This window comes from Papio anubis, chromosome 14 (genome assembly GCF_008728515.1).
Source record: "Papio anubis isolate 15944 chromosome 14, Panubis1.0, whole genome shotgun sequence".
NCBI lineage: Eukaryota > Metazoa > Chordata > Mammalia > Primates > Cercopithecidae > Papio > Papio anubis.
The window spans coordinates 27,516,095-27,543,244 of record NC_044989.1 but is presented as its reverse complement, the minus strand read 5'-3'; the positions used below and the strand labels follow the sequence as shown (position 1 = coordinate 27,543,244).

At 40.1% G+C, this 27,150-nt stretch overlaps 1 protein-coding gene across 1 annotated transcript in view; it reads left to right on the top strand.

Moving 5' to 3' along the window:
• Positions 1-849: 849 nt before the first annotated feature.
• The window catches only part of LOC116270334 (ribokinase-like), an 81,104-nt gene continuing 54,803 nt past the window's right edge, over positions 850-27,150 (top strand). Inside the window, exons 1-5 of the mRNA XM_031655497.1 lie at positions 850-860; positions 1,092-1,266; positions 12,109-12,172; positions 13,100-13,162; positions 16,960-17,124. Of these exons, the coding sequence (XP_031511357.1) occupies positions 850-860; positions 1,092-1,266; positions 12,109-12,172; positions 13,100-13,162; positions 16,960-17,124 (478 nt within the window). The remainder of the gene's footprint in view (positions 861-1,091; positions 1,267-12,108; positions 12,173-13,099; positions 13,163-16,959; positions 17,125-27,150) is intronic.

Here is a 27,150-nt window from a genome sequence, read left to right as displayed (position 1 = left end):
TTTACCTTTCTTCCCTATCTAAAGCTAATTAACCTTTTATGGTCACACCTACCCTCTTTTTATCTCTCCCTCTGGCCCTTGGTCCACTTCTTTGTGGCCAACTAGCCAATGTTTGTGCCACCTGCGCCCATCTTCTTCACGTGCCCTAGAACTCCCCAGAACGCCTCTTTCATTTTAAAGTCAATCATTTCCTTCCATCCTTCAAATATTTTATTTCTTCATACCTTCCATCTTTAATATGAAATATAAAAATCATACCCTGGATCAAACCTTTTATTATTTTTGCCTCACTTAATACTATCAGTATTAGGCAATAATAGCATTATGGTAAAAATTCTTACCTCTTGGAGAAACTGATGAAGGTATTGACTCAAACAAGATTGGCTATGAGATGATAATTATTAAATTATTAAATCTGGATGATAGGTGAATGAGGGCAAGGGAAGTCAATATGCTGCTTTCTCTACTTTTATAGGTTTGAAACCTTCCATAATAAAAATTTAAAAATAACTTAGCTCTTTAGGGTTCCTTTTTTAAAACAGATGCTCTTTTTGAGTGAGCGCATGAAATGATGTGGTATGCAGTATGGCCTAAGACTAAAACCTGATCCTGCTGTCTGAACACCCCACTCTTACTCTACCCCTTAGTAAACAAAAAAGATTCTTTAGTACCTGGAATTGTAACTTCCCTCTCTCCTTAGGTCCTGTACTTGATTATCAGAATCCTGATACACTTCCTGCTTCTTGTTAAAGTAACCAGATAAATCCATATAGAAATATACATTAATTTCATCCCGTTTATTAAATCCCACTGTGAATAAAGTTCTGTGCTGGCATTAGGAAAGGGAATATGAAGGAAAGGTATTCATGAATAACCCTGATGCAGTACACTAGCCACAGTAGTGGGCTCTAGGAGACAGAGAGGAATTCTGTCAAAGAGACTCATTCTTGATAATGATGCAAACTACTAAATGTCATCCTAAAGGAAGAGACAATCTTCCTTGCTTCTGCTCGTAATTCTAAGTGTTAAGACTATTTAGAGCTCTACCATATAGCCTTCCCTCTCTTCTAAAGAACTTAAATTGATTACAGTTACCAATATGCCTTTTTTCTTCTCTTTTTAAATTACAATAGTCTTACTTCTCGTTTGCCAAAAACTGGAGAAACCATCCACGGACATAAGTTTTTTATTGGCTTTGGAGGGAAAGGTGCCAACCAGTGTGTCCAAGCTGCTCGACTTGGAGCAACGACATCCATGGTGTGCAAGGTAAGTATAAAGTATAGTGGAGAGGATTCTAGAGGTAAGAATCTGGTTTTAAGACTGGAGTTCATTGTTTTTATTTTTTTCAACCATTTTAAAGTGAACCATTCAGCGGCTTATAAAACGTAGAGTGGCATTTAATACATTCAACCACCACTTCTGTCTTGTTACAGAACTTTACTATCATTCCAAAACAAAATCCCTTACCCCTTAAGCAGTTCCTTCTTATTCTGTCTTCCATTTAAGGCCCTGGGAACCACCAGTCTTCATTCTATCTCTATGGATTTATCTGTTCTGGACATTTCATATAAATGGAATATATATTATGTGACATTTTGTACCTGGCTTCTTTCACTTAGCATACTGGTTTTGGGGTACAACATTGTAGCATATATCAGTATTTCCTTCCTTTTTATGATTGAATAATATTCCGTTGTATGGATATACCACAATTTTTTTGTTCATCAATAAATGGATTGATGGATGCTTGGGCTGTTTCCACATTTTGACTCTTATGAATAGCATTGCTACCAACATGCATATACGTCTACTTGAGTACCTGCTTTCAGTTCTTATGGAAGTTTATTGTTTTTAAAGATCTAAATGAGAGAGAGTAGTCTCCCTTGTCCTTTATATTAATGTCTGCCTCATTACATCCTCTGGGAAGTAGCAGTTCTCAAATAACTTAATGCTGCATTCCCTGAATGTAATGAGTTTCTAACTGGGGTGTGAGAAGTGAGGGAAATTAGCCTACTCCAGTGGGTTTCTGTCATCCAGCTTCTAAACAACAGCATGAGTCATCCTGTTTTTAGCAGGTTTCACTGCAGCAACACAGCTTTTGGAAACTTCGTGTAATAATAACTGGTGATTTACTCATCTCTAAGTCATTTTCTTCTAATGCTGTATCTTAGATCTGAAAAGAATCTTGGCCTTAATGAACTGCACATAACTGATCTTTTGGCATTGTTTTGTTTTCATGTATGTAGAGATATGATATTGTAACATCCAGTATTCCTGTTTTTATCCATGCTACTGAAATAATTTGAAAATAAATTAAATGGGCTGCCAAAAGTTTACATTTTTCATTTTTCATGAAATTTTAAGGTGCTAGCATTATAGTATTAGTATAACAGGAAAGGTAGATAACTGTGTTTGTTTGATTTTTAGGGAAAGCCAGGCTGGGTCTGTACATTATTAAAGGGCAAGAAAAATACAAGGAACTTAAAAGAATGAGCTTTCTCCTGTGAACTATATAGATTTTACCAAAATTCTCAAAATGTCATTTTTCATTGCAGTCAGCACTTTTCTCTCCACAGGAGTTTTAAATGATGTTTAAACTATACAATTATCACTTCATCTACTAGTGAACTGTAATTTTATGTCTAACCTATGATTAACATAATTTTCACATGGCTATTGGGTCAAAAACATCACGTGAAGCATAAGATTCAAAGTAAGAAACCCTCTTTCGCTAAGATTGAGCTCTTGATAGATTTAAAATATCATTGTAATTAATCAGCAACTAATTATGTCCCAGGAATTATGGGGCTGTGAGAGGGGGCTGATTAAAAACTTACGCCTGACCCATCTCGTACCTGATTAGCTGTGGAAGGTTTGGAGAGTGATCAGATGGTGCTGACTTAATTAAGAGGACCTGGGAACTGGAAAGAGGATGATACAATTTCCTGTGTAGGAAAACCTGGACGTAGAATTGGCGTTGGAAGCTATGTACCCAAAATGGCTTCCTGAAAGAGGGGAGTTCCTAGAGCTGGAGACGTTAAAGGAGAGATTAGAGAACCCCTCCGTCTTGGAAGCTTTATAGAAGCTATTTATGTAGCCATTAAAGTCAAGATTGGATGTCCCCTGGGATCTCTTCCAAGCCTAAGATTATGAAATTGGTTTTATTTTAGGTCTGTTGAATTTGAGGTAAAGAAAGAAATGACAAAGAGAAATATTTGAATTATGGAACTGAACTTGGGAAATGAATCCTAAAACCATATGAGTGGATGGGAGAGGAATAGAAGCAGGGGGCTGTATTTTGGGAAATGTTCCAGTTAGGAGGTTGATTAAAGCAAAAGTACTATTTGCGTATGACGGTTTATGTTAGCATCTGTACAATGTTGAAAGTTCTATATATCTACCATGCCCCTGATTTAGTCATCTAATGTTTAGCACCGCAGTGGATTTTAGCCTGTGTGTCTGCATAGCAAAGGATCAAAAAACATGACTGTAGCTAAAACCTATCCAGGGTAACTTTGGTTAGATAACCTGGGACCTTTAGACATGGAATTATTTAAAAGCTTAAGCAAATTGCACAATATTCTTAGACTTCTTAAAAAGAAAATAATATATTTTTATAATAGAAGTTATTTCTGTCCATTAATCATATTTTATCCATTGTGAAATACATTTTTATTAAGCAAATTAGTCAAACTTGCTTTATAGCAGGTTTTTTGTTTGTTTGTTTGTTTGAGACGGAGTCTCGCTCTGCCGCCCGGGCTGGAGTGCAGTGGCCGGATCTCAGCTCACTGCAAGCTCCGCCTCCCGGGTTTACGCCATTCTCCTGCCTCAGCCTCCCGAGTAGCTGGGACTACAGGCACCCACCACCTCGCCCGGCTATTGTTTTGTATTTTTTAGTAGAGACGGGGTTTCACCGTGTTAGCCAGGATGGTCTCGATCTCCTGACCTCGTGATCCGCCCGTCTTGGCCTCCCAAAGTGCTGGGATTACAGGCTTGAGCCACCGCGCCCGGCCTATAGCAGTTTTTTAAAGATGACAAGTTCTAAGTAGAAACCAAAACTATGAAATTTATCAAGATAAAAATGAACAGATGGAGCAAAAGAAAAACAGGTAAAAATTTTCTATGGCTTTCTCAGCAAGATTGATTTACCTGTTACCACCTATAACAAACTAAACTTCAAGCTCTTACAAAGTAAGACTGATGGCCCAAACAAACTTCTTATATTGAGCTAGGGAGAAATATTTGTTAAGATATTGTGACAAAGAATATTAAAAGAGTTACCTCAATATTTATACAGTGATACACGTATAATGAAACATTTGAAGTACTTAAAAGTTATTTAGTCAGTTTTTAACTGAGTCATGGACCAAAGCTACAGTCCAGTGATAAATGGAGATGGTATTTTCAGATTTAAAATCCCCCCAGATATTGTATAATATGAAAGTCGTCCTCCCAGGACAAAGAGCCTATTAGGACGTCTTTCTTGAGACTTCACCTGAGTTAAGTGTTTCCTGCTCCATTCCATCGAAGCCAAATGTTAAGAGGAGGAAGTTATTCCTAAACATCAAAAATTGGCAGTTCAGGAGAGGACCATGGTCAAGTAAGGAACTCAAGATGCAGTGGCCCAATATGAGCACAGAAACCATGAGCAGGTATGAACCCAAATGACCCAGGTCAGGAATCAGCAAACTGGAAACACCTTCAAAAAATTACCCTGTCTTACTTCCTTCAAATATGAGACTGTCAAACTCTCTAATACAGGTAGCTATCTGTTCTCCCTTCAGAACCATCAAGCATGAAGTTTTGTGACAGAGGCGATACTGATGCAGGCTGCCCTGGTGGGCTTAGCCAGGGAGGGTTCTTGGCTTTGCCCAGGCAAGAATTTAAGAGTGAGCCAAGGATAAGAAAAAGCCACTTTGACTGAACCAGTGCTGCACGGCTAACCCATAGGCTGGGTGCCCAGAGGGTAGTGTATGGACGGTTAGCAACTATATTTACATGTACTTTAAATTATATGCTAATTAAGAGGTGGGTTATGCAGAACTTTTGGAAAAAGGGTGGGGAATTTTCAGAACTATATAAGGTAACTTCCGGGCCATTGCCATGGCATTTGTAAACTATCCTGGGTCCAGTAGGAGCGTCTTGTGCTAATGAGCAGTGAGAGCAACTAGAGGTCACTTTCCTCCGTTTCAGCCAGCTTCTTCATTGCACCATGTTTTGACCAGATCCTGCTTCCACCAGCAGGGTCCAACCGGAAAGTAAGACCTGCTGGCCTCCTAACTCGGTGTATTAAGGCGGCGTTCAAAGTCCAGTCCTCAGACTGGTGCCAGGCTGCATGTAGATTGTCACTGGTCCAAACAGTACAGGAATGGAGAGTAAGCAGTTAGGATCATTTATAGCAATTTGACAGAATAACTTCATAGCTGTTGAATATAATAGTAATAATAAATTAGGCCTTGTAGTTTGTATGACTCTTTTTTGTTTTCATCTCCTTGTTATTGTATTTTATAAAATAGTCCACAATGGGTTGAAAGCAAGAAAAGGAAAACAAGGCCAATGTTTCTCCATGGATAGCTTGAAAAGCAGTGCATTAGAGTATCCATCACCTTAACCAAAAAGTACCTTCTGTGCTAGATTACTGTGGGAGAATCATCTGATCATGCATTGAGATTTTCATTTTCAGAGATCAAAAATTAGTCACCAGGTCTTTCCAGGTAATATGTAATGAGGAGAAATCTGTCCTTTCCTGAACTCTGTTGAAAGACAGCTAGCTAAAAGTAGTTGGCTCTGTTGATTGGAATGCTCAGCCATATGTTCAAACAAATGATCCTATAACCAAGCAAATAGTATACACCTTATATAAGAAGAAATGGTAGAAATGAGAGAAAATAACTGGATTATCTCAAACCTATCACCACTCTCATATAATCAGGCCTAATAATGGTGATTGTAGCATTAACTTTGTGTGTTAAAGGTCTTCATTTTTTTCTGAGACAGGATCTCACTCTGTTGCCCAAGCTAGAGTGCAGTGGTGCAATCTGGGCTCACTGCAGCCTCAACCTCCCCGGGCTCAGGTGATCCTCCCACCTCAGCCTCCCAAGTAGCTGTGACTACAGGCACATGCCACCATACCCAGCTAATTTTTGTATTTTTTTGTAGAGACAAGGTTTCACCGTGTTGCCCAGGCTGGTCTCAAACTCCTGAGCTCAAGCAGTCAGCCTGCCTTGGCCTCCCAAAGTGCTGGGATTACAGGTGTGCATCACCATGCCCAAAGGCCTTTTTTTTTTTTTTCAGAGACAGGTTACCTAGGCTGTAGTATTATGGTGTAGTCACAACTCACTGCAGCCTCAAACTCCTGGGCTCAAGCAATCCTCCCACCTCAGCCTCCAGAGTAGCTGAGACTATAGGCATGCAGCACCACACCCAGCTAATTTTTTAATTTTTTGTAGAGATGGGGTCTTGCTGTGTTGCTGAGGCTGGTCTCGAACTCCTGTCCTCAAGCAGTCCTACCACCTCAGCCTCCCAAAATGCTAGGATTGCAGCATAAGCCACCATGCCTGGCCTAAACGCCATTATCAAGGTAAACACCCCTTTATCTAGGATTTAAACAACCAGCAAGCTTAAATAACTGAGATTTTATAGATTCTTCTTATGTATTTTGTTGTAAGGCCACAAATGACAATATATAAGTTAATTTGAAGGATTTATTCAAAAAAGTAACAGCTGGGTTTTGTATGACAACAAATGCAACTTAGTCTCCTCAACCAGCTGTTCATTATAACCCTCAGGCACTGAAAAGTCACAAAATGTCTTCAGTTGCAAGGATTAAATTATATTCATCTTAGTTTTAGTGTTAAACCTATTTTCTGTATTCTAATGCTTTGAAATTGGTAACCTGTTTTAATATATGTGATAACCTCTCGAGCAGAATATTCAATTTCATGTGGCCTTGGATACGATATTTTGATCTCCTATGTTTTATTCACCCCAAGTGTATGTTGAAGAGTAGAATTACTAGATGGTTTCTGCCATTTGAGGATTCCAAGCAGCCTAAACAACCATTCCTCAATCATTTTGCAAAATAGAAGTTATGGTGCTGACTGAAGTTGCCCTCCTTAGCTTCAGGTCATAGTTCTGGACTCTGGAAGCCCTGCCAAAGCTCTGCTTCAGTGCAGAAGGACCCCTCCCAGTGATAAGAGTGAAAGAAGCATCTCAACACCCTTAGCTGAAGAAATGCTCTTGTTCGTCATATACCCAGCCCTTTTGCTTTCCATTACCCTTGCTGCATTGTCAAATATAGAAGCCACTAGCCACTTGTGGATATTTAGATTTAAATGTAATCAAAGTTAAAAATTGAATTCCTTAGTCACACAGTCTGTATTTTGAGTGTCTGTATTGGGCAGAACAAATAGAAAACATTTTCTGTATTGAACAGCACAGATATAGAACATTTCATCACTGCAGAAAGTTCTGTCGGATGGCACTACTCTACAATATTCAGGACAGAACTGAACCTGGGATTTCCAAAGAGCATGTTGAGTTCTGAGCGTTCCCTTTTGGCTTATGTGCAAGCGCTTGTCCATAGTTGCTCTTGACCTGGCTTCCTTCATGTGGAACAAGCTCACACAGACAGGCTATTTCAGACTATGTGGGTTTCCAAGAATCTTTCTGCCCAAAAGTATTTCACTGCTATAGGCAAAAGAGTGTGAGAGTGCCTTCAAGGAAGCTGTTGAAAACAAAACCTTGTATGGAACCATTCTAGAATAGTTTGGGTGCTTGTAGTCATGTTCCTTCAAGAATGGAACATGACAGCCGGGCGTGGTGGCTAATGCGTGTAATCCCAGCACTTTAGGAGGCTGAGACAGGAAGATCACCTGAGGTTAGGAGTTCAAGACCACCCTGGCTAACATGGTGAAACCTCATTTCTACTAAAAATACAAAAATTAGCCAGGTATGATGGTGCACACCTGTAATCCCAGCTATTCAGGAGGCTGAGGCAGGAGAACCACTTGAACCCAAGAGGCAGAGGTTGCAGTGAGCCACGATTGCACCATTGCACTCCAGCTTGGGCAACAAGAGCGAAACTCCATCTCAAAAAAAAAAAAAAAAGAATGGAACATGACTACAAGATGGGTCCAAGGGAAATGAACAGAAGGGCAACTGATGTGATCACATCCTAAAGAGTCTCCAGTAAGCTTTTAAGAAGGCTAGACTAACAAATATGAAATTGCCAACAATATAAGATGATATTGAACTATGGGCTTGATTAGGAATGTCATAGGAGGTCTGGAGATGAGAGGATTAACAAGGGCCAGAGTAGGGAAGGTAGACCTTAAATTGATACCTGAAAAACAGGTGAGGTTTGATTTGGTGGAGGAGAGGGCAAAGGACTTCTAAGTTCTCAGAAATGATGGTAAGGAAGCAGACAGGTTTCTTTCTATTGATATATCCAGAAAGGAACAATTTTCTGTGGAAGAATGGAACACACCAGGAGTGACTGAAGCCTGGATTGAGACATAGTCCATTGAAGTAGTGCTCACTGGCAGGACAGAAAAATAGAAGTTCAGTTCAGAAGTATAGTTCAGAGGTAGCAAGCCGAAAGGCCTACAGGAACCAAGCAGGTCACAGAAATTGCAGTAGGCTAGATAGGGACTGTGATGAAGTCAAGAGTCTATGCCCACTTGAAGGCACTTACCTCTCAGTTCCAGACGGTTTGCCTTGCAGGAATGTGGACGCGGCGTTACCAGAACCTCTGAATGTTCAGAACCTCCTGGACATCTGTCTGTTTTTGTGAAGTCTTCTAATATTTAAGTATTGAGAACTGATTAAAATTAAAAACAAAATTAAAATTAAAACAAAAATAACAGGGCATTCATAGCAAAACCTGCACACAGATATTTATAGCAGCTTTATTCATAATTTCCCAAACTTTGAAGACATCCTTCAGTAGACAAATGGATATTTAAACTCTGGTACATCCAGATGCTGGAATATTATTCAGCTCGAAAAAGAAATTAGCTATCAAGGCACAAAAAGACACAGAGGAACTTTAGTTGCATATTACTAAGTAAAAGAAGTCAGTCTGAAAAGGCTACATACTGTGTAATTACAACTGTATGATATTCTGGAAAAGGCAAAACCATATGGAGACAATGAAAAGATGAGTGTTTGCCAGAGGCTCGTGGGGAGAGAGGGATGAATACACAGAACACGGAGGATTTTTAGGGTAGTGAAACGATTGTGTATAGTACTATAACGGTGGATATATGACATTTTATATTTGTCAAAGCCTATAGAATATTCAACACCAAGAGTGAACCCTAATGTAGACTATGGAGTTTGAGTGATAATGATATGTCATGTAGGTTTATCAGTTGTAACAAATGTACACTTAGTTGCAGGATGTTAATAGTGGGGGATACTAGTTGTAGGAAGAGACAAAGTATATGGGAACTCTGTACTGTCTACTCACTTATGCTGAGAACTTAAAACTAGTTTTTAAAATAAAGTCTATTTTGGCCGGGCGCAGTGGCTCACACGTGTAATCCCAGCACTTTGGGAGGCCGAGGCGAGCGGATCACAAGGTCAAATCGAGACCATCCTGGCTAACATGGTGAAACCCCGTCCCTACTAAAAAATACAAAAAATTAGCCGGGTGTGGTGGCAGGCGCCTGTAGTCCCGGCTACTGGGAGGCTGAGGCAAGAGAATGGCGTGAACCCGGGAGGTGGAGCTGGCAGTGAGCTGAGATTGTGCCACTGCACTCCAGCCTGGGCGACAGAGAGAGTCTGCGTCTCAAAAATAAAATAAAATGAATAAAAAATAAAGTCTGCATGGAGACTATCCTGGCTAACACGGTGAAACCCCGTCTCTACTAAAAAAGTACAAAAAACTAGCTGGGCGAGGTGGCGGGCGCCTGTAGTCCCAGCTACTCGGGAGGCTGAGGCAGGAGAATGGCGTGAACCCGGGAGGCGGAGCTTGCAGTGAGCAGAGATCCGGCCACTGCGCTCCAGCCTGGGCGGCAGAGCGAGACTCCGTCCCAAAAAAAAAAAAAAAAAAAAAAAGGCTGCTTTTTAGAAAACAGTAGTAGGACAAACGAAACATATCTAGGAGTCAGATTCAACTTTCAACCCACCAATTTACAGCCTCTGCTGTAGATTCAACCGTAGAGTTCAAGCCAAGGTCCAGCCAAGGTAGCAGTCAGACAAACGGTTAGCATTAGAGAGGTATGGGAGAAGATAACAGGGGTGTCCTGACCAGCACAGTGATTGCAGAAACGGACAGTAGGGAGATGTCGGTAAGATGCCAGCAGTTGGTATCAAAGGCCTTGCAATCATAGTTTTCTGGCTTTGAGCCACAGACCTAAAGTTCTGGCCCCTGCAAATAGCTGGCCAGGCAGAGAAGAGTACCTGTTCTGAAAGAGCTAGAGGGCTAAGCAGATGAAGAGGATACACACTCGTGCTGACAGAAACGGGGAGAGATCCAGTTACCAAAGTGGACCACAAAGCAAGAATGTGGTCACAGGACCCAGGCACAAACACAGCCACTTAAATTATAGTTCAGTGGTTCAGGGGTGACACTAGGCGCTGGGCTAACTAGCTTTTTCTTTTCCTTTTTTATTTATTTATTTATTTATTTATTTTTGAGGCGGAGTCTCACTCTGTCGCCCAGGCTGGAGTGCAATGGCGCAATCTCAGCTCACTGCAACCTCCGCCTCCTGGCTTTAAGCACTTCTACCTCAGCCTCCCAAGTAGCTGGGACTACAGGCATGCACCACCACACCCAGCTGATTTTTGTATTTTTTAGTAGAGATGGGGTTTTACCATGTTGACCAGGCTGGCCTCGAACTCCTGACCTCAGGTGATCTGTCTGCCTTGACCACCCAAAGTGTTGGGATTACAGGCGTGAGCCACTGCGCCCAGCCTGAAGCTAATCAGGACTTTGTTAGTAACAGACAATAGACACTCAATTCGAAATAGCTTAAGCAAACAAATAAAAATAAATAAATTTTTTAAAAAGAATGTATTGCCTGGTGTAACTGAAAAGCCCTGTGGTAGAGCTGGCTTCAGATGACTTAGGGGTCCATTAGGCTGTTAGGAGTCTGTGTCTGTTTGTGTCTGTCACTCCTGCTTTCTGTTACGTTTCTGTTTTCTTTCTAGCTGTCTCTATATGGTGAGCCCCAGTGACTACAAGCTTACATTCTCTTATAGCCAGCAATCTTACTGGGAAGAAAACTTGTCTTCCCTGGTAGTTTCAATAAAAGTCCCAGGATTGAGTCTTTTTGGACTGGTTTAGGTCACATGCCCATTCATGAACCCATCACTGTGACCAGGGTGGTGGAACTTTTTTTTTTTTTTTTTTTTTGAGACAGAGTCTCACTCTGTCATCCAGGCTATAGTGCAGTGGCGTGACCTCAGCTCACTGCAACCTCCACCTCCAGGTTCAAGCAGTTCTCCTGCTTCAGCCTCCCGAGTAGCTGGGACTACAAGGAACACGCTTTTTAATCAGGCCTGGGTCCCTTGGCCAACTTAATTTTGTTGTCTATAGAATGGGACAGAAATGGGTGTCCAAAGGAAAAACTGAAATACCTTTAACAGAATAGATGCTAGGATGCATAAACAGAATTCCATTACACCAAGTTACTCAAGTTAGCTAGGGCCTTTAAAATTTCCTTTTCTTTGCCTCCACATGTCAGTGTCAAGGGAAAAGATAAAAAGATTCTGGAACATCAGGTAAGTCATGACAAAGATGCCCATATTTACCATGAAGTACAAATAGCTGAGATTGTTCATAAATATTGAGGATTGATGATGGTAGACAACTCCATCTCAGTGGGAATTATCACATGAACAGCTCAAAATGAGAATGACTTAATGAGTGGCGTTCATTAAATACTTCACATTTTAAGTAGGATATAAGTGAAACATTATTATATAACAATTCTTTGGGCTGCAATCAAGTCTAGCATCTTATATTAAGAAGATTAATTAGCTAATGTTTGTAAAGTACTATGCAGATATGCCCTTTTAAAATGCTAAGTATTCTAAAAACTACATTGTAGCATTTTACTAACTATAAAAGATCTAATATTCATTATTTCTTTGGTACAGGTTGGCAAAGATTCTTTTGGCAATGATTATATAGAAAACTTAAAACAGAATGATATTTCTACAGGTAAAATTCCCATCTTTTTTACAGTTACTGTTCATAGCTTTTTTCCATGATTTTGTTATGAGAAAAATTGAATCTAGAGGAGAATTATTAGACCTTCCCCTGGTGGCCAGAGAATTTTTATGCACAGCTTTGTCCATTCTTGCTTAAATGTCCTTTGGTTTATTCTTCCATGTACATTCCTCCAGATGGGAATAAAATGATAAGAGATTACATACCTTCATCTCATGGATATGTGACAAATGACAAGGAGAAAAATGTGCTGCATTCACAAAAGGTGTTTTAAGAACGTTACAGCTGGCAACACTCATTAGAAGCCATAGAGACTGAAACCATTATTTCACAGAAGAGAAAACCAAAGGCCAGAGATGTTCTGTGATTTTTCCAAGAGCACACAGTTGGTTGGAGCCAGAGCCAGGACTAGAATAAAATCTTCTGACTCCAGTTCAGGGCTCTTTGCTGCTACCAAAGACTGCCTGGTCAACATTTCTGTTTATATGCTAGACCTTGATTCTTGGTGAAATAACAAGCTTATGAGAATGAAAATAATCAAACAAGTTCATTTTATAGGTTTGACCTTTATTTTTTATCTCAACTCTGACATTCCTTTCAAGGAAGAACATAAGTGTGTTGGTCTAGAAAAATGCATATGTATACAATTATGAATAATTGGGGGGACTTGAAAGTAGGAGCAGTTTGGTGGGTTGTTACTAATGTAGAGAAAAGGTGCAACTAAATATAAAACTGTCTATTTTTCTTGTTGTATAGATGATGGGTATAAATTAGCACTAATTACTTATTTTTTTTATCATTCCAGATGGTTAAAGGTTAAAAAGTTTTTCCGAGGATTAGTGTTGTATTGAAATTGTTAAAATAAATTATACATGACAGTCTGTATACATGTGATTGTAATTTTCTTTTTTCTTTCAGAATTTACATATCAGACTAAAGATGCTGCTACAGGAACTGCTTCTATAATTGTCAATAATGAAGGTAAGTGTTTTGCATATTGGAGTGTCATTTCGTAAGACAGTGTATTTCCAGAGTTAGATCAGAAGCATCATCAATTTTGACCCATAATCCTATGGACCTCTTACTACAGCCACCACTCAAGGCCTAAAACATAGTTTTTCCAATCCAAATGTAAATGTGTTTCCCTTTATTTATACTTCTCACGTTGTTTGTTCAGATCAGTTTTCAGACGATTTTCAAAATTGTCTCTCCAGTATATATGAAGTTGCCTCAAAATAATATGTATATGCTGTAATGTCCCCATTACCCTTCATGTGAACTTATAATTGACATTTGTCTCTAAAAGCAGTCAAGCATTCATCTGTCATTTCAGTTACACTAGGTAAATAAATGTAAATAGGTGCAAAGAAAAGTTTGATGAGTCATATTTATAGAATACGTTCTGAGCAAATGGCAGCAACTAATTACATCCAACTTATCGTTAGTGTTCAATTTCGTCTGTTCTTTCAACAGCAATCAAATCGCAAAAGTCTATATATACAACTAAGTCTGCCACAAGGCTTTGCCATAGCTGATACATGTATCTTTTAAAATAGTAATTGGGCCTGGCACAGTGGCTCACACCTGTAATGCCAATGCTTTGAGAGGCTAAAGTGGGAGGATCACTTGAGGCCAGGAGTTCAAGGCTGCAGTGAGCCACAGTCCCACCACTGCAGTTCAGCCTGCATGACAGAGTGAGACCCTGACTCTAAATAGATAAATGAATGAGTGAATGAATTAATTAATTAATTAAAACAGTGGCTGAGCGTGGTGGCTCACACCTATAATCTCAGCACTTTGGGAGGCCAAGGCGGGTGGATCATTTGAGGTCAGGAGTTCAAGACCAGCCTGACCAACATGGTGAAACCCCGTTTCTACTAAAAATGCAAAAACAATTAGCCGGGCCTGGTGGCACATGCCTGTAATCTCAGCTACTCAGGAGACTGAGGCTGGAGAATCGCTTGAACTCACGAGGTGGAGGTTGCAGTGAGCCCAGATCGGGTGACTACACTCCAGCCTGGGCGACAGAGCAAGACTCTGTCTCAAAAAAAAAAAAAAAAAATAGTAACAACCTTCAAGTCAGGTTTTTATAATTTCTGCCAACTGTTTTAATTATAAAAACACCTACATAAGATGTTTTAAAATCAGAATCAATATTCAGAAGGACCCAGCATTTTGTGGGGCACCTAGGACAGAGCCTCATGTGTTGTGGACAGTGTGCATTTTATTAAATTAGGATTTGTCACAACGTGTCTTTTATTTATAATGCAGCTTTGCAAGATCATTTCTCACAGAAAATACAGTATTTTTAACTCTAGTGATTCCAAGTTGCAATAATAATGATATGTTTCACCTAAAGGTAGTAGATAAAAGTTTTCATTCTAACTATAGAAAGTCTGTGTTCATTTAAGCTACCTTTTAAGTAATTATTCCTGCCAACAGCAGCTCATTCCTTGTCTTAACCCTCTTTTGTTGTTGTTGTTGTTCTAGGAATATCCTCAAGTTCTCTTTCTTATTTATGAACAAAATCTGCATTTTCCATGCAAAGATATAATGTAATAGTGTGTGTCAAGTGCCTATTTGGTAGACCTTGCCTGGTTTACAGTGTACAGTAATGCCCTCAAGAGTATAGGTGGTAATAGAAGAATTCAGACAAATACACAGAGATGGGACAATCAGCTCCCTTAAACGAAGGAGTGAGTTTGCAAGTTTAGTTTTGACAAGTTAAATTTGAGGCATGAACAAGCTAGCCATATGGCATTGTCCATCAGACAGCTATAGTCTTGGGCTTGTTGCTCAGCAGCTAAGGCCAGGCCAAAAATTTGGATCTGGGAGACAGCAACATGGAAGTAGCAGTTGACTCCAACAGAGAAATTGAGGTCACTGAAGAAAATGAAGGAGAGATGCTGTCTTTCAGCAAGTGGATACTTTGAATTTTTCCAGGACTGAGGTTAGGTTTATGCTGAACCATCCCCACTTTATTAAGCCTTCCTCGTGGCCAACAAACACATCTGTGGTAAGATGATAGGATAGAATTTGTTCTGTGTTGAGAGGTGATTTTAGGTCATGTCTATACAAGATCAGCACGAGCAGCCTGGAGCACAGAAAATGCCTGCTACAACTCATTCCTCCAGATCAGTGTTGTCCAATAAAAATAAAATGCAAGCCACATGTGGAATTTTAAATTATCTAGTAGCCACATTTTAAAAAGTAAAAAGGAACAGGTAAATTTAACTTAGGCAATATATTTAACCCAATATGTCCAAAATATTATCATTACAGTGTGTAATCAGAAATTTATCTTGGCTGGGCGCAGTGGCTCATGCCTGTAATCACAGCACTTTGGGAGGCCAAGGCAGGTGGATCACATGAGGTCAGGAGTTCGAGACTAACCTGGCCAACATAGTGAAACCCCGTCTCTACTAAAAATGCAAAAAAAAAAATTAGCCAGGCGTGGTGGCACACCCCTGCAATACCAGCTACTTAGGAGGCTTAGGTGGGAGAGTTGATTGAAGAACCCAGGAGGTGGAGGCTGCAGTGAGCCGAGATCGCATGACTGCACTCCAGCCTGGGCAACAGAGCGAGACCCAAAAATTTATCTTTTTTTTTTTTTAATTTTTAAAATGGTAAGAATGAATGGATATTTTACCTTATTTCCTTTGTACTATCTTTGAAATCCACTTGTATTTTACTTGAAGCACACCTGAGTGGACTAGCCACATTTCTTTTTTCTTTTTTTTTTTTTTTTTTTGAGACAGAGTCTCACTCACTCTTGCCCAGGCTGAAATGCAGTGACGTGACCTCAGGTCACTGCTACCTCTGCCTCCCAGGTTCAAGCGATTCTCACACGTCAGGCTCCCGAGTAGCTGAGACTGCAGGCACATACCACCACGCCCAGCTAATTTTTGTAATTTTAGTAGAGATGGGTTTTCACCATTTGACCAGGCTGGTCTTGAACTCCTGACCTCAAGTGATCTGCCCACCTTGGCCTCCCAAAGTGCTAGAAATTATAGATATGAGCCACTGTGCCCAGCCAGGACTAGCCACATTTCAAATGTTCAATGGCTGTGTGGGGCTTGTGCTCATGACTACCATATTGGACAGCACAGCTCTTAAGGGTTCACCTTACAGATGAAATGCACCACCACCCCTCCCTCATTCAGGTGGGATTAAAGACAGCAGGTCCAAGTAATAAGAATATATCAGAATCCTTAGTTCTGTTTCTGTTTGATCCATTATAGTATAAGCCAGGTATCCCTCTCTCTTCTATATCTGATACAATTTTCTATCTGTTAGATATTTTAAATGTGTTTTGATTGACAGCATCACTTTTTAGAATACCATAGGGTACACATGAACTGCTTGCATACTACAGTGTCATACGAGTTTATTCCTATTTATATTCGTCTCTATAGCATCTGTCATTTAGGATTCAGAACCTTTACCACATACATATACCAGCTATTTTCTATAGAAGAAATGTTTAAAGTATGTTATATGTCATTTCTCAACTAATATTCTTTATATATAAGAATATTGGGAAAATCTTTTTAAGATTTTGCTTAAGGTGATCAGAATAATGTGAATCTTACAGAGATATTACAAAACATACATTTGGAACTCAAAATTCAAGCTGAATAACCTAGAAATGTTAAAATTAATACTTACAACACATTTTGTATAATGACTTTACAAGGGTGATTGTATTCATAACACTGCAGAATATCATTGCTTGGCTTTGTTTAGTTTTAATATAAATAGGTGGAATTTCTTTATAGGCCAGAATATCATTGTCATAGTGGCTGGAGCAAATTTACTTTTGAATACAGAGGACCTGAGGGCAGCAGCCAATGTCATTAGTAGAGCCAAAGTCATGGTCTGCCAGCTCGAAATAACTCCAGCAACTTCTTTGGAAGCCCTAACAATGGCCCACAGGAGTGGAGGTAATTATACATATTTGTCATTGTTTCTATAAAAGCTTTTATCGCCATCTTAAAGTTAGCCGTCTTAATTTTAAGTTAAGCAAAGCAATACTCTTTCTGTAGTAAAATATTCTTTCTTCCATCTGTGAGATTCATAGTCTTGTGGTTCTTGATAATGTTAGAGAACCTTACAAACGGTTAAAAAAAAAACATGAGTAGCATTTCCAAAATCCCTCCATATAAATCTTCAATGTAGTTGGAAGAAATGGTACAAGTAGAATTAGAATTCCTGTAATCCCAGCTACTTAGGAGGCTGAGGTAGGGGAATCGCTTGAACCCGGGAGGTGGAGGTTGCAGTGGGCTGAGATCACATTGCTGCACTCCAGCCTAGGTGACAAGAGCAAGACTCCATCGCAAAAAAAAAAAAAAAGAATCCCTGAAGCAGCCGCTTGTCCAAGGTACATATTAGGTGGTGAAATGTTTTCTACTCTGAGAAGCAGAGGTCAAGCTGCATGTCATACATACAAATACATACATACATACATACATACATACAAATACATGCATACATACAAATACATACATACATACAAAACTAACTGGGGCAGCCCAGTTACTTTTTGACAAACATCTCTAGGAATTGAAGATTAGGTTTTTTTCTCCTTTTCGTAAAACTTTATCATTTTCAATAAACAACAAAAGATTGTTTATATGTAATATTTTCTATGTTATCAATATCCATTGACATTGCCTCTTTTGTTTGACCTTTGATTTTGGAAATTTTCAAACCTACAAAAGCAGCAGAATTGTACGAGGAAATCCATCACCCAGCTTCCAGTTATCAACCTGTAGCTAATCTTGATTCATCTGCTCTCCCAGTCACTCCTCTTCTCTCACCTCCAGCAAATAACAGACTTTTTAAGAATCCAGATAATTTCTTTGTTTGCTTCTTTTTCACCACTGACTAGTGGGGAAAGCATCTTCTGAATTAAAATCCCATTTCTGTCCCTGTCAGCCTGTGGTCCTAGCAGAATTACCTGATTTGTCTGAGCCTTGTCAGTAAAATGCATATAGAAATACTCCATCTGCAGAATTGTTCTAAGGATGGAATAAAATAAAATATGATGCCAAGCGTGGTGTAGTACATGGTGGTAAATCCCAATTTTTTTCTCTTCCATCCACTTCTCTCTTTAAAGTTAGGATAATATCCTGATCAAGCATCATTTGGTGAAAAAATTCAAAATAAATAGTAGCCACTCTAACATGATGACTTCTTGATGTTGTGGCAATAGTTCTGTGATTTTTTTAAGAATAAAGTAGAGAACCACATTGACTTTTTCTCAAGATACAAAACTAAAAAGAAAAAAGAAAAAGAACAGTGTGTATGTGTGTGTGTGTGTGTGTGTGTGTTTATATAAGTGATTTCTCCCAAAGTGTACAGTGTTCTACATAGAAATAAATGGAAAATAAGTCAGTGAAATGATTTTGTGGAGAATTTTTAAATGTTCATCCTGATTTCACAAATTTTCCTCTTGGCAAAACAACATGCTGTGGTAAATTTTCACTGACATTTAGTGTATTTTTAATGGACTTGAAGCTGTCAGAAAGAATTCTAAGCCAAAACCCATTTGGTTCCATTTTCTCAGAGTGTCACAGTAAAGTCTAATGCTTATGGTTACGCATTCTCTGCACTGTGCCCATCTCAGCAGAGTGATGTGAATACAGGGTGCCACCCTGCTCCTGCTCTTGTCTTTCTTTGTATAGATCAAAGCGTATTCTCGTGTACTTCTGTTTTTTTCCTACTATCCCTTGCTGCTCAGAGATCACTGTTTCCTCTGTCCTAGTCTAGTTGCCTGTTACCTACCCAGCTTGTGAAGGAGAGAAAGGTACGGCAGCCACAGTTGAGGATCTAACCTTTCACAGGTGAGAATAGAGTAATCCGGATGGGCAGGCAGCCTACCCTGGGGCTGTCATTGGGTTGGGTCCAGAAAGGCTTCCTCCATCCCCTTCCGTGTAGCTCTTCCATTTGGGAGCTGGAGGACCCAGGGCAGCAGGAAGGTGGGTAGGTAACAGTGGGTCACAGACCACTTGGCCTACTTCACACTTTTACTAAGAGCCAGCATGCCTTGCTATTAATTCTGCATGAACTTCCTTATATAATAATATCAGAAATAGTAATATCATGCATTTATATGTACTTTACAGCTTACGAAGTACTTTCTTACACATTTTATCCTCAGAAAAACCTTATGACAAAGATATGGCAGGTAGTGTTCTCTCAGATTAATGGTGAGAAGACTGAGACTGAGAAGTTAAGTCATTTGTTCAACCAGTGTCACACTTTAAGTTATGGAAACCATGATTTCAGACTCTAAGACCCAAGTTCTGTCTCCTAGTTTAAACCGCACTTCAAACTGCCACAACCCATTGATTCCAACAAACTGAGCCTTTATGAAGAGTATCTCTAGAAAAGTCAAGTCCATAAATGTTAACACTGTCCAGCACGTGGCCTAAGCTTTATGTGTTTTTCTGCCCAAGAAACAGAGAAAAGGCTCTAAAGTGTTTTCAGCACTGTGACTCCAACAGAACACATACATGGGTGCGCGCGCGCACACACACACACACACACACGCACACAAGCACACACACTCATCTGTCCAGAAGTCCTCCAGTCAGATGGCTTTCTCTGGCCAAGTCAGCTGGTCCCTATTTGGTAGATACTAACCAGATGCAGCTTAGATTCTATTCCATGAGGAGGGTATGTGTGTGTATGTGTATATGTGTGTTTGTGTGTGTGTAATGTATCATCATTCTCATATGCAAGAAGAGCAGTATCCCAGCACTTTGGGAGGCCAAGATGGGCAGATCACGAGGTCAGGAGATTGAGACCATCCTGGCTAACACAGTGAAACCCTATCTCTACTCAAAATACAAAAAAATTAGCCGGGCATGGTGGCGGGCGCCTGTAGTCCCAGCTACTCAGGAGACTGAGGTGGGAGAATGGTGTGAACCCGGGAGAAGGAACTTGCAGTGAGCCGAGATCGCGCCACTGCACTCCAGCCTGGGCGACAGAGCAAGAGTCCATCTCAAAAAAAAAAAAAGAAGAAGAAGAAGATTGGTATAATGAAAGGAGAGCATTGGTTTGGGAATCATGAAATATGGCTTTAAATTCATAATCAATCAGCAAATGGGGGATCTCAGTCAAGTAAGTCAGTTCCTCACTGTGGACGTCACTTTCTTCTGTGAAACCAGAATTGGGCTGACAGCTCTCAGGGTTCTTTCACGTCACTTTGGACTGATCCCAGAGCAGAGTGGGCTTAATGATCTCTTAAGCATTGAGCGCCCTACCCTTTGCCCCAGGAAGCTGCCTATGTGCTGAACAGCATTATTCCATCTTCAAGAAAGATGATAAAGTCATCATCATCATCATCGTCTATGGGTTTTGTTATCACAGTTCCATTATCTTTACCTCTTACAAGTAGTGAATTTTGAATTAAGCACATTGTATAACTAGATTATGCTAATATATCAGTCATGAAAATCCAGAGGAAAAGATCCCTACATCTTTGAATATACTGTCTCAAAACTCTCTGTCTCTATCAAAATGAAAGCATCGATTTTAAAGACATAGCAGCTACAACACCAAAAATCGGTAGCCCTGTATAGCCCCCATCCTCACCAGGCCACAATGCTATGAGGTAGGCCCACCAAAGAGCTAATGCTGCAGCTGCTTGTGATGAAATTATGCATGTTGGTTCTGGTCTTTATATCCATTTCCAAGCAAATGGAACAGTACATGAACAATTATAAATAATTGAGATTGTAAAATTGCCAAAGTTAAATTATCAGTATGATACAAAGTATCTTTTAATGCCACTTAGTCCTTTTGCCTTTGGCAAGCAAAACTTCTTGTCTGGTCATCCAGACTTTCACAGTGACATTGTCCAGCACATAGCCCAAGCTTTGAGTGTTCTTGCTGCTCAAGTCACAGAAAAGAGCCTCTGGAGTAATGGACAGCAAAGCCAGTACTTTGAGTATCCCAACATGCTCGCAGTATCTTCACTTAGGGTGATTTTCTTCCCTGGTTTCTCTGAGCTAATTATTAGGGCCTTCCTAACTGTCCAGCCCCTGCCCTCCTTGACAACATCATAAAGAGTTTCTGCCTCGTTTTCCTGCCTTTTAGCCTATACATCTGCTCCTCCAGGCCTCACCAGTTCCTTACTGACATTATTGTGCTATCCATTAACATGCAGTTAAGATAACTAGGAGTTTAGTTCATCTGACACTACAATTAATAATAATTACTGTTGGGTGCTGCCAGTCACCTCTGCAACTCCAAGTTACTCCATGGTACATTCTGTGTTCTCTAGCTCTGCCTGGTCCCAGGATGACATAATGGCTTCCACCTTGTCTATTACAGATTTGCATTCTTTGATTAGCTGCATCTGCTAATTTATGTTTCTTTCATCGTGGTAGAGTATGCTTATTTGTGGTAGCACAAGCCGAGAAGAATCCTTTCTTTATGGCAGTTACACTTTTCCTCTAAATTTAGTTACTAGTCAGACTCTAAGCCTATGTATCCAGTTACTATTGAAGAATGCTGTCCCTCAGTAAAGTACAGGCAAATAAGATTGATTTTTATACAGTATTTACAGTAAAATTATAGAATTCCTTATTCTAGCAATTGATACTTAAATTTTAATGTAATTTTTTCCTTAAAATTTGTTTTTATTATAGAAATTTTCAAATATATATAGACATACAGAGAATAGTATGGTAAACCTATCTATACTATCATTTAGCTTCAACAGTTACCAACATGTGGCCAGTCTTTTTCTCTACTTTTAAATTCAATCTTTTGTTTTAGACACCGTGGGGTACATGTGCATACTTGTTTTTGTTTTGATTTTGTTTTTCTTGTTTGTTTGAGATAGAGTCTTACTCTGCCCACCCAGGCTGGAGTGCAGTGGCATGATCTCGGCTCACTGCAGCCTCCACTTCCCAGATTCAAGTGATTCTTATGCCTCAGCCTCCAGAGTAGCCGGGATTACAGGCCTGCACCACCACACCCAGCTAATTTTTGTATTTTTAATAGAGACGGGGCTTTACCATGTTGGCCAGGTTGGTCTTGAACCCCTTACCTCAGGTGATCCACCTGCCCTAACTTCCCAAAGTACTGGGATTACAGGCATGAGCCACCGTGCCGGGCCCTCATATACGGATTTGTTACATAGGAATATTGCGCCCAGGTAGGGAGCATAGTACCCAATAGGTAGCTTTTCAACCTGTGCCCCTCCCTGCTCCAGTACTCCGTAGTGTCTGTTGTTCCCATCTTTCTGTCCATGCATACTCAATATTTAGCTCCCACTTATAAGTGAATACATGTGGTATTTGGTTTTCTGTTCCTGTTTTAATTTGATTAGGATTATGACCTCCAGCTCCATCCATGTTGCTGCCAAGGACATGATTTCATTCTTTTTTATGGCTACATAGTATTCCATGTGTATATGTACCACATTTTCTTTATCCAGTCTACCATTGATGGGCACCTAGGTTGATTCCATGTCTTTGCTATTGTGACTAGCATGGTGATGAACATACAAGTACATGCTTCTTTTTGGTATAATGATCTGTTTTCCTTTGGGTGTGTACCCAGGCATAGGATTGCTGGATCAAATGGTAGCTCTATTTTAAATTCTTTGAAAATCAATCTCCAAACTGCTTTCTACGTGGCTGAACTAAGTTACGTTCCTGCCAACAGTGTATAAGTGTTTCCTTCTCTCTGCAGCCTCACCAGCATCTGTTGTGTTTTGACTTTTTTTTTTTTTTTTTGAGATGGAGTCTTGCTCTATCACCCAGGCTGGAGTGCAGTGGCGCGATCTCGGCTCACTGCAAGCTCCATCTCCTGGATTCACGCCATTCTCCTGCCTCAGCCTCCCGAGTGGCTGGGACTACAGGCACCTGCCACCATGCCCGGCTAATATTTTTGTATTTTTAGTAGAGACGAGGTTTCACTGTGTTAGCCAGAATGGTCTCAATCTCCTGACCTCATGGTCCGCCCGCCTCGGCCTCCCAAAGTGCTGGGATTACAGGTGTGAGCCACCATGGCCAGCCCTTGACTTTTTAATAATAGCTGTTTTGATTGGTGGGAGATGGTGTCTCATTATAGTTTTTTTTTTTTTTTTTTTTTTTTTTTTTAGTATTTATTTATTTATTTATTTATTTATTTTTTAATTTATTTATTATTATTATACTGTAAGTTGTAGGGTACATGTGCATAACGTGCAGGTTTGTTACATATGTATACTTGTGCCTTGTTGGTGTGCTGCACCCATCAACTCGTCATTTACATCAGGTATAACTCCCAATGCAATCCCTCCCCCCTCCCCCCTCCCCATGATAGGCCCCGGTGTGTGATGTTCCCCTTCCCGAGTCCAAGTGATCTCGTTGTTCAGTTCCCACCTATGAGTGAGAACATGCGGTGTTTGGTTTTCTGTTCTTGTGATAGTTTGCTAAAAAAAAAAAAAAAAAAAAAAAATTATAATGAGACAGAACAGAGTCCTCAGAAATAATACCACACATCTACAGCCATCTGATCTTTGACAAACCTGAGAGAAACAAGAAATGGGGAAAGGATTCCCTATTTAATAAATGGTGCTGGGAAAATTGGCTAGCCATAAGTAGAAAGCTGAAACTGGATCCTTTCCTTACTCCTTATACGAAAATTAATTCAAGATGGATTAGAGACTTAAATGTTAGACCTAATACCATAAAAATCCTAGAGGAAAACCTAGGTAGTACCATTCAGGACATAGGCATGGGCAAAGACTTCATGTCTAAAACACCAAAAGCAACGGCAGCAAAAGCCAAAATTGACAAATGGGATCTCATTAAACTAAAGAGCTTCTGCACAGCAAAAGAAACTACCATCAGAGTGAACAGGCAACCTACAGAATGGGAGAAAATTTTTGCAATCTACTCATCTGACAAAGGGCTAATATCCAGAACCTACAAAGAACTCAAACAAATTTACAAGAAAAAAACAAACAACCCCATCAAAAAGTGGGCAAAGGATATGAATAGACATTTCTCAAAAGAAGACATTCATACAGCCAACAAACACATGAAAAAATGCTCATCATCACTGGCCATCAGAGAAATGCAAATCAAAACCACAATGAGATACCATCTCACACCAGTTAGAATGGCGATCATTAAAAAGTCAGGAAACAACAGGTGCTGGAGAGGATGTGGAGAAATAGGAACACTTTTACACTGTTGGTGGGATTGTAAACTAGTTCAACCATTATGGAAAACAGTATGGCGATTCCTCAAGGATCTAGAACTAGATGTACCATATGACCCAGCCATCCCATTACTGGGTATATACCCAAAGGATTATAAATTATGCTGCTCTAAAGACACATGCACACGTATGTTTATTGCAGCACTATTCACAATAGCAAAGACTTGGAATCAACCCAAATGTCCATCAGTGACAGATTGGATTAAGAAAATGTGGCACATATACACCATGGAATACTATGCAGCCATAAAAAAGGATGAGTTTGTGTCCTTTGTAGGGACATGGATGCAGCTGGAATCCATCATTCTTAGCAAACTATCTCATTATAGTTTGATTTGCATTTCTCTGATGATGAGTGAAATGATGAGTAGTTTTTCATATGTTTGTTGGCCCACTCGTATGTCTTCTTTTGAGAAATGTCTGTTCATGTCCTTTGCCCATTTTATTTATTTATTTATTTATTTATTTATTTATTTATTTTGGAGACGGAGTCTCACTCTGTCGCCCAGGCTGGAGTGCAGTGGCCGGATCTCAGCTCACTGCAAGCTCCACCTCCCGGGTTTACGCCATTCCCCTGCCTCAGCCTCCCGAGTAGCTGGGACTACAGGCGCCCGCCACCTCGCCCGGCTAGCTTTTTGTATTTTTTAGTAGAGACAGGGTTTCACCGGGTTAGCCAGGATGGTCTCAATCTCCTGACCTCGTGATCCGCCCGTCTCGGCCTCCCAAAGTGCTGGGATTACAGGCTTGAGCCACCGCGCCCGGCCTTTTGCCCATTTTTTAATGGAGTTGTTTTTTGCTTGTCGATTTATGTAATTCCTTATAGATTCTGCATATTAGACCTTTGTCAGATGCATAGTTTGCAAATATTTTCTCCCATTCTCTAGGTTTTCTCTTTACTCTGTTGACCATTTCTTTTGCTATATGCAGAAGCTGTTTAGTTTAATTAAGTCCCACTTGTCAATTTTTGTTTTTGTTACAGTTGCTTTGGGGGACTTAGCCAAAAATTCTTTGCCAATATCGGTGTCAAAAGGGTATTTTCTAAGTTTTCTTCTAGGATTTTTATAGTTTGAGGTCTTACATTTAAAATATTTAATCCATCTTGAGTTAATTTTTATATATGGTGAAAGATAAAGGTCTAGTTTCTTTCTTCTGCATATGGCTAGCCAGTATTCCAGCATCATTTATTAAATAGGGAATCTTTTCTCTGTTGCTTGTTTTTGTCGCACATGGCCAATCTTGTTTTATCTGTATCCTGCCTCATGGCTCCCTACCCTGCACTGCCACCTTGGATTATGTTGAAGCAAAACCCAGATGTTACACTTCATTTTTAGTATACCTGTTTTTTGATGTAAGGTACTATGTTTTTGTTTTTGTTTTTGTTTTTGAGACAGAGTCTCACTCTGTCACCAGGCTGGAGTGCAGTGGCGTGATCTCAGCTCACCGCACCCTCTGCCTCCCAGGTTCAAGCGATTCTCCTGCCTCAGCCTCCTGAGTAGCTGGGACTACAGGCATGTGCCACCACGCCCAGCTAATTTTTGTATTTTTAGTAGAGACAGGGTTTCACCATGTTGGCCAGGATGGCCTTGATCTCTTGACCTTGTGATCTGCCCAACTCAGCCTCCCAAAGTGCTGGGATTACATGCTTGAGCCACCGCGCCCGGCTAGATACTGTATGTTTTAAGAGTGTTGTCTTTGCTACATACAGCACTTAACCTGTAGTCAAATTTAGTCCCATCAGTTTTTTATAACTAATGGCTCATTAGTTTAGTGAGAAACCTCTCCAACATTTTTTTCTTCTGTGTAAGTGTATAAGTGTAAATACACATATAGTTATGTGAGTTTGTTATTTGTTCTTATTAAAAAGGGAGAGTAGGCTGGGCATGGTGGCTCACACCTGTAATCTTAGCATTTTAGGAGGCCAAAGTGTGAGGATCACTTGAGCCCAGGAATTCAAGAACAGCCTAGGCAACATGGCAAAACCTCATCTCTACCACAAAAAGAAAAAAAAGAAAAAGAAAAAGAAAAAACTTGCCCAGGCGTGGTGATGGGCACAGTAGTCCCATCTTCTTGGGAGGCTAAGGTGGGAGGATCACTTGAGTCTGGGAAGTGGAGGTTGCAGTGAGCCAAGATTGCACCACTGTACTCCAGCCTGGGTGACAGAGCCATCTCAAAAAGTTGGGGGTGGGTAGTACAAAACTGCCTTGTTCACTTATAAATAAATTATAGAAGTCTTTCTTTGACAAACAGAGATCTACTTTACTCTTTTTAACAACTGTAGTGATTTACATCAGGCATGTGTCATAATTCTTTTTTTTTTTTTTTTTTTTTTTGAGACAGAGTTTCGCTCTTGTTGCCCGGGCTGGAGTGCAATGACGCGATCTCGGCTCGCTGCAGCCTCCACCTCCCGGGTTCAAGTGATTCTCCTGCCCCAGCCTCTAGAGTAGCTGGGATTACAGTCACGCACCACCATGCCCGGCTAATTTTTGTACTTTTAGTGAAGACAGAGTTTCACCCTGTTGGTCAGGCTGGTCTCAAACTCCTGACCTCAGGTGATCCACCCGCCTCAGCTTCCCAAATTGCTGGGATTACAGGCGTGAGCTACCGAGCCCGGCCTATGTCATAATTTTTTAAACTAATCCCCTTTAATAAATGCGTTGGTTTCTTTTTGTGTTTTCTATTGCAAACAGGGCTATATAAACAACATTGTATATCATCTTTGTATGCTTATGGATTTCTATAGG